A 9441-nucleotide genomic window follows, 5' to 3' on the forward strand; every position below is an offset into this window, starting at 1 on the left:
GGGTGGGGTTGGGTGGGGGAATCTCTTTGTACGATTCCGGACACTCGCGGGCCCACTGCTCCCCGCATGGCGGCCCCGCGGGCGAAGAAGCCGCCCGAGGTTGCGGCCGCCAGACGGCGTCCCCCGTCGCTCCCGCCCCCGCGCATATACGGTAAGGCGCAGCAGGGCGGCGGCGCGCCGCAAATACGCGCCGGCCCGGACCCAGGCCGGCCGGCCGGCAAGTCGCCAATAATCGGCAAATTCAAGATCTAGAGGCTTTGCCTGTAGGCTGGTGGTGTCGGCGTGGGAATGCCCATCGCGCCCGCGCAGCGGGACCGCCCAAAAACTCATGGCGCCGGCGGCAGAAAGGTCGGCAAAACCTGCCGCCCGGCGCCATGCGCCCCCTCCCCTCCTCGTTGTCTCGCGGTGTTGGAACAGGGGGCGATGCGAGTGTCGTCGCCGGCACGCGCATGCGGTATGGCCGGGAAAAGGGGCGGAGGGTCCGAAAGCACCAGGACCCCGCTTCCCATGGAGACGGGGGCGCCGGGCGGCGCGCGGCCATGCGCGCGCGCAGCGTAGGGGGCGGTCAGCAAAGTGGCAAGCCCCTACTCTGCGTGTGCGCGCTGCGCGAGGCCCGGCGCCAGCGAAAAACAGCCGGGGGCCGCGCACGCCCCCGCAAACCCGGGGGGCCGCGCAGCCCGCGCTACAAAAACGGAGCGGGCGGCGTGTGCCGCCGCCCACAGCCCTGGCTGTCCTATTGCCGGACAATCAGCTGGCCAACAAAACACACGCCCTGCGTGAGAATGGTACAATGCTGCGGCTGGCAGTGCCGTCCCAGGCCCTGCAAGCCCAGGCATGCCCCTGACCGGGCCGCACGCTGGGCTTGACGGGGCAGCCGGGCGCAGCGGAGGCTGCAGCGGCGCGGGCCGTAGGTCACAGCGGCCGTGGGGCTGCGACGGCGCGTCACGCCAGGACTGCGACTTGCCAGGTGCCTCCTGGCTGCTGCTGCTGCTGCTGCTGCTGCTGCTGTTGGACTTGCTGCTGCTGTTGCTGCTGCTCCTCCTCATACCCTGGCACAGCTGCTGCCGCGGCCGCGGCCGCAGCGGCTGCCGCCGCGGACTCCCAAAGCTGCTGCTGCTCGTGCTGCTGCTGCAGCGCCGCCGCGCCGCTGAGCGCCGCTGCGCGCTGCCGCACGCGCGCGGCCCAGCCGCGGAACTCGGTCCAAGCGGCGGCCTCAAACATGGCGTCCCCCATTTCGGCCATCACCACCCGCGAGACGGGCCCCACGTCGACGCCGTTGTAGCAGCCGGCCCCAAACGCCCGCCGCTCCAGCTCCCCGAGCGCTGCCGCGTCGAAGCTCACACCCGCGCTGCCGAGCGCAACCGGCACGCCGAGCGCGGCCGCCGCGCCGCGCAGCTGCAGCAGCAGCGTCTCTGGCGACGCGAGCGCGTAGGCGGGCTGGGTGCAGTCCGCGACCTCGCCGCAGCCGAGGTGCACGGAGGCGCCATGGCGCGCGAGCGCGGCCATCGCGGGGAGGTAGGCGTCCCTGTCCGCGCGGCCCGCGTACCCTGCCGTCATCTCCGCCGCGCGCGCTGCCGAGTGGCACCACCAGTGCACCACCGGCAGCGCCGCGTGCAGGCGCACGCCGCGGCCGGCGAGCGCGCCTGCGGCCGCGCCGAGCACGCGGTCTGCGTGGCGCGCGAGGAGGCCGCCGTACCACTCCGTGAAAAACCTGCCGTACTCACTGCCAAAGCTGCCGCCCTCGTGGTGGAAGAAGCCCGTCTGGTGCGGCCAGCGCGTGTAGCCGCCCGCGTCGTGCGGGCCGCCGGTGCCCCAGTGCGGCTGCCCGGCCTGCTGCGCGGCTGCCGCCAGCGAGGACAGCATGAACGAGTCATAGCACTGGAACTCCCCGACGCCCGGGAACGCCCAGCGGCCGGCGGGGTGGGAGGGGTACTTGAGCTCGCCGCCGGGGCCCAGGCCGACGCGGGCGTCCGTGATCGCGCTGCCCAGCAGTGGGGCATGCTCCGCGGCAAACGACGCGACCAGGTCGCCGTAGCACTGCACCGCGGTGCGGCCTGCCAGGACGGGGACTGCGGCAGGGGGTCGCGGTGCACCAGGAGGGCGGGGGCGCGGGTCTGCAAGGCGCTCGGCGGTGCTTTTGGGAGCCGCTGCCCAACCGCTAGGGCGGCGCCGCAATGCTTCAGGGCAGGTGGGCGCAGTCCCCGATGCGCACGTGGCCGCCCCAAAGAGGTGCTCACGCGTGCCCCCCGGCGGTGTGCCCGAGCCACCGCTCACCGTCGTCCACGCCCAGGGTGAGGCACTCCCGGCAGCGCTCGCCCGCGCGGTCGGTGAAGAAGATGTCAGGGCACTCCTCCCCCTCCCGCAGCACCCACCGCGGCAGCGGCTGCCGCGGCCCCGCGTGGAAGCAGAAGTTTGGCTGCAGCCTCAGCCCCGCCTTGCGCGCAAGCGCGAGCGCAGGGCGGATCGCGCCCCAGCTGTACACGCGGGGCACGGGCTCTGCAGCGCCCCAGTAGATGTTGAGGGTCACGCCCCACACGCCAAGGGCCTTCAGGGCCTTCAGTCCTGCAAGGACGGCCTGTCAGGGACGGGGGTTGTTCAAAAGAATCGGCGGCATTGAGTGAGGGCCCACTCAATGAGGGCAGGCAGGGACAGATAGCACCGGCCCTGAGGGGCGCAGGCGCCTGCCGGGTGAGCGGGGCCACCTGCTCGGCGACCCGATCGCTGTTTCATCGCGGTGCGCGCGCGTCGGCGCCGTCGGCAGTTCATAACATTGCCGGAGCAGCTAGCGCGCGCGACGTGTGACGCGCCGCTCCAGCCCACACCTCGGGTTGGTGGAGCGCCGCGCGGCATGCGTCGTCACTAAGAGCTACCCATAGCTGCAGTGCTGGGTCTGCCAGCACATCGGCGTCGACCTGCAGCATGCGATACCAGGAGCGAGGCCGGCGCAAGGGTGGGGCCAGGCCCGCAAAACAGCCGCCGTGGCAGTTGCCGACTGTCGCGCTGGCGGCGGGCGCGGGACCGGCGCCCGCGGGCCCGTGGACGAGCGCGAGCACTTCTCGGACATGCATACAACGCCCATCGCAGTTCATGACGCGAGCGGCAGGACATTCCGTGGCCTATCCCAGGGAGGCTGAGTCGGAGCGCCAGGGTGGCCTCACCACGGGAGCCACGGGCGCTCGCCCCTGCTGGCCACTCAGACCGCCAGAAGCACTTCGGCTTCGAAGGCTGCCCGCTGGGACGATGTTCTGGGCTGGGACAAACGCGCCGTGGTGCGTGCGAGGCTGCTCCTCGACCGCCCAGGCCGGGGCCTCACGCTGCGGTGCTATGCATCCACAATGCACAGCTCGGCGTGCATGGGCCGTTGTCCGCCAGGCTAGGGGTGACGGGGCTGGTCGAATGCTGGCCCCCAGACACTGGTGCTGCATGATGATGCGTAGCTATGGTCCCATAAGACACGATGGCGTCTCACGTCAAAGAATAGAACAAACGAAGCAGAAGTGAACAGCGCACCACTTGTTGACTGCGGTAGGCGCATTGCGCCCTCCAGCAGCTGCGCTTGACCAGGCGCGCCAAAGCAATCCTTCGCAGCTGGCTGGTGCTGGGAGCAGCCGGCTTTAGCTGGTTTGTTGCGTAAAGTTGCCTCTCACTGGGTGCTCATCTCATGAATGTCTGCCTTCGGGGGGCTTATTGATGTGGGATGCGGTGCCAAAGCGCATCTTGCGTTGTCAGCCGGGTTCACTCCATCCCAGCCGCATGCGCCGCTCAAGTTTCAAGCTGCACCCTACCGCCCGTGCCTCTGCTACACCCTGTGGCCCCGCTTCGTCCAGTTCATGTCGTGCTGGCAGATCCAGTCTGGTAGAGCCCAAGCATGGGGGATCTGCACCCCAGACGAGGAATGATCATGGCGAAGCTCAAAATCAATTACATCTCCAGCGCACCCCCAGTGAGCAAAAACACGCCGTCACGCATCAGCCAAAAAAGGCCATGGCAATTTTCAAAATACCGCCATGACACAGCATGGCATGTTGCGGCATGGCGTGGCATGGCATGGCAGGCATGGCATGGCATGGCATGGCACCGCATGGCGCACTACCGAATGGCCATGCGAAACGCCCGGGCCCCATCCACAGGAGGCACGGCAGGCAGGCTTGTGCGGCCCTGCACTGCGCCTCACGCATGCCGCTGAATGCAGGAAGGGGGGCCGGCGAGCGATCATCAATCCGACTGGACAGTGCTGCTGCAGAGGACGAGTACGCTGCTTCATAACAACATCAGAAGCGCACCCATCAACACGGCCACAATCAATAAGTCGCATAGAAACGCAAGACGGTTGAGCTCACGAGCCCAGGTTCGCACGGCAACGCGAGCAGTTGCTATCTTCTCATGTGTCCCCCCCCCCCAAACCATCCTGCGGGTAGCTCGCATACAGTATTCCTTGCACGCGAGTGCCCCAGAGGGCGCCAGCCCTCTAGGCACCGCACCTTCTGCATTCCCACCAACACCTGCCCCCCCTCAGAGCTTAGCTTCGGCGGCGGCGGAGGCAGTTGCAGCGCGCTTTGCCATGGCCGCCACGGCGGCCTGCAGCACGGCGTGCACCTCATCATAGTTTGGATGGCAGGCGCTGCGCACGCGCTCGAGCCAGGCCCGGACTGCAGGGAAGCCGGCCAGCATCTGCTCCATTCCAGGGCCACCCGCAGGGTCGCCGGCAAGCAGCCTGCGGGGTGTAAGTAAGAGCGCAGGATAAGGAGCCAGGAGATGTCGAACCATGGTAAGATGCTTGCGTGTGTTGCATGGGTTAGGTTGTGTTTGAACTGGCAGAAAACAACCTGCAGGAGTCGTTTGCTGAGAAGAGCCCCTGCACCACCGCACATCGGCAACCATGTCTACGACCTAATGCGCCAAACCCGATGGTGGTGAGAGCCCGCACGCCCCAAACTACCGCTGCCAAGCCCACCTGAGCTGCTCCAGCTCACAGGCCGCCAACAAGTCCGCGGCGCTGATCTCGTCGCCCGCCAAAAAGCCGCTGCGGCCGCCGTCCAGCCAATAGTGATCCAGGTCTCTCAAGGACGCTTTCAGCTGCATCAAGCCATTTGCCGCAACCTCCGGCACCATCGGCGCCCCGAAGACGCGCCCAACGACACGGTGCATCAGCAGCTGCATCGCGCCGCCGCGCAGTGACGAGCCCTGCCAGCTCAGCGCTGAGTGGAAGCGCGCCGCGCGCGCCGCGGCCGCCGCCTCCGAGTCAGCAGCGGAAGCGCCGCCGCCGCCTGCCGCACGGCGGGGCCAGCGGGGAGCCCAGTGGTTTGGAAGGTCAAAGCGGTCCGAGAGGTACAAAACGATGGCGGGGCTCTCTGGCAGCCGGAGGGCCCCGTCGACGAGGACTGGCACCTTGCCCAAGGGGTTGATCTGCGGCGGCACGGAGGCGAGCAGCCATCATGCGCCGCACGAAATGCATTGTTGTGCCCGTGGCGGCGAACGTGCGGCTCGGGGCCAAAGGAGTCGCGCGGCCCGGCAGTCTCACTGACATCTACTCCTGTTGACGTGCGTGGGGACTGCACTCCCTGCTGGCGGCGCGGGCGCACCTCCTTGTACCAGGCCTGCCTGTGCTCGCCTTTATCCAGCCGCACAAGCTTCACGTCAATTGGGAGGTTGTGCACGCTGCGAAGCAGCACGAGGGCGGCGGTTGCGGCGGCAGCCGCAGCAGGGGTGACTTCGGCCGCAGGGGCGCAGCATGGGTGCCAGACGCGACAGCCACGCGGCTGTACCAGGCCGGGGAGTTGCTTGAGCTTGTCAAGGGGCACACGCGCAGGGCGGTATGCAGGCGCAGTGGGGGTCGGTGCCGTGCAAGGACTTGGATCCAGTAAGGGATGACCACTGTATGACAACTCTCTAGTGCTGCTGACTCACCGGCAGAAGATCACGACGGCACGCGAGGGCTGGGACATGAGGTCGGCATAAAGAGTGGGTTTTGAGGAGACTGCCGCCATCGTGCCAATCAGCGAGGGTGGTGCTTTTGCGGTGCACGAGACGAGCTACGGTAGCCTGCGAGAAGGGGACGGCAGGCCGTGGACCGCCGCAGGTGCTTTTCTGCCGTGCAAGCGCGCGCCAGGTCGAACATGGACACGCATACGGTGAAGGTGAGATTGATAAAGCATTTGCGCCCACCTTTGGTGTCGGGCGTCGGGGGAAGGGCGCGGGCAGTTCTCGCGCGAGATCACGACCTTGCAGCTGGCACCGTTCAATCTGTACGTGGCTCAACTTTCATACCAAGCACGTGCGGTGACATTTTAATTCAAGACGGCCTTCAGTTGGAGTGTTTCCACCAAGCAACAATCTCACTGCCCAGCTTGCAGCCACTTGCCCTCACGAACCGACAGCCTCAGACGTTTGAAAGTACCGTACTGCCCATACAATCGGATCTTGCTGTCCTGAGTGCTATCAGGGACATTCTTTTGGCGGGCTCCCGCTGACCCCCGGGCCAGCCCGACAGCAGCCCAGCCATCGAGCGTGGCAGCATGAGGGCCCAGTCTAGCGCAAATTGCACAACAGTGGTGAGTGAAGCGCCTACCTGACCGAGCCCGCCTTTGCTGCAAGAGCTGTCGGTGTCTCGATACGTTCTTTGGTGGTTTGAATGTGCGCATCCATCCCCTTGCTGTCCCTTGGCCCGGGGCGGGATTGAATGGCGTCCATCGCATTTATATCCCAGGCACATCACGCTTACCAACATCCCCACCATGGCTGCATCTCGCGCAGGCATCGAGCTGCACGCCCGCCGCGCCCAGGCAGCAGCCGCCCCGCGCCCGCGCCTCACGCCTCACCACTGCCGCCGCCTCGATCGGCGCGCGCGGCGGCGCCGCCACCGCCGCCGCGCCGCCGGGCGGCCGCCAGCGCGAGCGCACGCTCACGCTGGGGACCGGCGAGCTCACCGCCACCAGCAGCGCCGTCGGCACCAGCATCAACTACCGCATACGGCGCGACGGCACGGGGGGCGGCGGCGTGAAGGACTTCCTGGACAAGCTCTGGCTCGTCTGGCAGATCTTCTTCCCGGAGCGGCAGCCGGACACGACCCCCAAGGACGGCGCGAAGCAGCGGCTGCGCATGATCCTCGTCGCGGACCGCTGCGGCCTCAGCCCGTCGGGGCTGAGCGAGATGAAGAAGAACATCCTGCGGGCGCTCGAGGAGTTTGTCGACATCGAGACCGAGGAGGAGATCGACGTGAGCATATCCATACAGCCGGACCTCGGGACGATCTACTGCGTCGCCGTGCCCGTCAAGCGCGTGAAGCCCGAGGCACGGATGGGGCTGGACGGCGGCGCGGACGGCATGGACGTGTTTGAGTGGGACCCGGAGGACAAGGAGAGCGACCCCTCGTCGCGCTTCCCGATGGGCTGCTGAGCGGCGCGGTGCCGTGGTGCGTCGCATGGCCAGCAGATGCTGCCGGCGCTGCGGCGTGCCAGCTGCAGGGGTGGAACGGCGCGGCCGGTTGGCTGGCTGCGGGCCTGCATGCCCTGGCTTGTACTGTTTTCCTGCTACCACTGCCGCCGCTGCCGCCTGATGCTTCTGGCGGCAAGCAGATCCTTCCTCTTTCCCAGTTCCACGGGGTCTTTTGAATCGCTCGTTCAACCAGGTAGCACAGATCAGCACAGCACAGGCGTGAGACAGCACTCCGGTGCTGCATTCGACAGCCGTTGACCCCACAGGCTTCCACCTTAGGCGAGTGACAGCACGGCACACAGGCACGCGCACTGTGTTGCACGTCAAAAAGTGATATCATCAACGCGCGCGCACACGCGTAACTGCACATGTATGTACCGATGCCGACACGGGCGGGCCTCCCTGCGCGCCGCTGGGCGCGCGGCGACACGCGGGGCTGCGGCCCCTCTGGATTTGCTCCTTGCTCTGAACCCTGGATGTGTTGTCACACCAGGTGCGATCTGCTTTGGCCCGCACAGCAGCGACACACCAAGCGTTCGATTTGGCACACGTCCTGTTTTCCTGACCCAGGTTGAGGCGTACTTTCTCACTGTAAGCAAGGTACCTCTACTTTGAACCACATGCCTTGCTTGGGTCCACCTTGACTTGCCGGCCAATGCTGGCTACACGGGTCCGTTTGCTGCTGGGTGATATAAAAGTATACCTCAACTACCTTGGAGTCCTAGTCGGCCGTCACCGTCTCACAGGGGGTGTGAAGTGGCAAGTGAGCAGCAAGCAGCAGAGTGCTCAAATCCAGCTGATTTGTATTGAGATATGACATCGGAAGGGCATTTGCATGTGGTGCTGCGCGTGCAGCGAGGGAAACTACCGGCAGTCTCGGCAGATCATTTTGACGAGAGGTTTTGAACCGAGCCAAAGTCCATGCGTTGTCGACGACTTTGAATTCTAATACCACAGCCGTTTCGCCATCTTCGTGCACAACAACGAACCGCTGCCGAGACCTCCACAACAGTCCTCAACATTTTTAGCCTGCGCCGTGCACGGTCCGAGAAACCATATATACAAATTACGTCCATGCAGGGGTTGCTGACGCGCGGGGCACCGACCGCGTGCGCCCCCGGCCGCTGCGCGCGGTCGCGCGCCGCGTCATCGCGCTGCTGCTGTGTAGTCGCTGGAAGCACGCCGCGGCGGCCCTGTGGTGGACGGCGGCGGCAGTCAGCGCGTATAATAGAGGCCAGCTATCGCCAAAACAGCGGCTCGGCGCTCAAGCGCAAAAGCGGCAGCGGCTTGCCGCCGATTAGCGGAGGGGTGAGGGCGCGCTGCCTGCCTGCAAGGCAATCGCAAAACTTGACACACCCCCGCCCGCGGCCCACACACGCATGCATGCCGCCCCCTGCGCTCTTGGCAGCACGCCCCCGTGCGCCCCTGGCGCGGCGCCTTGGCGCTGCCACTTGAACGTGCGCACCCCCGCGCCCCGCGCAGGATGACGGCGGCGGCGGCGGGGACGGGTGGGGCTGGGAGCGCGTGGCGCGCAACGTCATCCCAAATCTGGCCTTCCTCGGACTATACTTTGCGATCACATCGTGAGCCTGCGGCTCTTGCTGCTCTGCCTGCTGCTGCCGCACCAGGGCTGCTGCTGGCCCGCCGTGCTGCTGCTGAGTTGCGTTTCGGAGTCGCACAGCTGTCCCCCCGCCTGGATGCATGCGGCGACGCCCCATGCACCCCCTTTCTCGGCTGATGACCGCCCCTCGGCCTGCCACGCGCCCGTGCGGTGCCGCCCGCAGCTATGGCGGCGACGGGTGGGGCGCTGGTGAGCCGCCGCACGCATGCGTGTGCTGCCCCGCATGCGTGCAGTGTCGTGCGCCTGCAACGTAGGGGGGCAGCAGCCGCTGGCATTCTGCAGTGACACCGTGTGCGAAGGCAGCGGGCTATGAGCGGACAATATGTTGACAGCACCTATTTATGGAACCCTCACGCAGGCGGCGGTGGGGGCGGCGGCGGCGGGGG

At 66.8% G+C, this 9441-nt stretch overlaps 3 protein-coding genes across 3 annotated transcripts; 1 reads left to right on the forward strand and 2 right to left on the reverse strand.

Moving 5' to 3' along the window:
- Positions 1–942: 942 nt before the first annotated feature.
- Positions 943–2921, reverse strand: MNEG_9736 (hypothetical protein; the record flags this gene model as incomplete). The annotated part of the gene is made up of 3 exons (XM_014041789.1): positions 943–2069; positions 2275–2575; positions 2823–2921. The coding sequence occupies 3 exons, from the start codon at positions 2919–2921 to the stop codon at positions 943–945; spliced, it is 1527 nt and encodes a 508-aa protein (XP_013897243.1).
- A 1591-nt stretch (positions 2922–4512) lies between these two features.
- On the reverse strand, positions 4513–5987 carry MNEG_9737 (glutathione transferase; the record flags this gene model as incomplete). Its single annotated transcript, XM_014041790.1, has 4 exons — positions 4513–4714; positions 4955–5406; positions 5583–5658; positions 5908–5987. The coding sequence occupies 4 exons, from the start codon at positions 5985–5987 to the stop codon at positions 4513–4515; spliced, it is 810 nt and encodes a 269-aa protein (XP_013897244.1).
- Positions 5988–6515: 528 nt separating this feature from the next.
- MNEG_9738 (chloroplast division site-determinant MinE) lies at positions 6516–7395 on the forward strand (the record flags this gene model as incomplete). The annotated part of the gene is made up of 2 exons (XM_014041791.1): positions 6516–6551; positions 6754–7395. The coding sequence occupies 2 exons, from the start codon at positions 6516–6518 to the stop codon at positions 7393–7395; spliced, it is 678 nt and encodes a 225-aa protein (XP_013897245.1).
- Positions 7396–9441: the final 2046 nt, after the last annotated feature.

The sequence above is a fragment of the Monoraphidium neglectum genome (genome assembly GCF_000611645.1).
Source record: "Monoraphidium neglectum strain SAG 48.87 unplaced genomic scaffold scaffold02045, whole genome shotgun sequence".
Classification (NCBI taxonomy): domain Eukaryota; kingdom Viridiplantae; phylum Chlorophyta; class Chlorophyceae; order Sphaeropleales; family Selenastraceae; genus Monoraphidium; species Monoraphidium neglectum.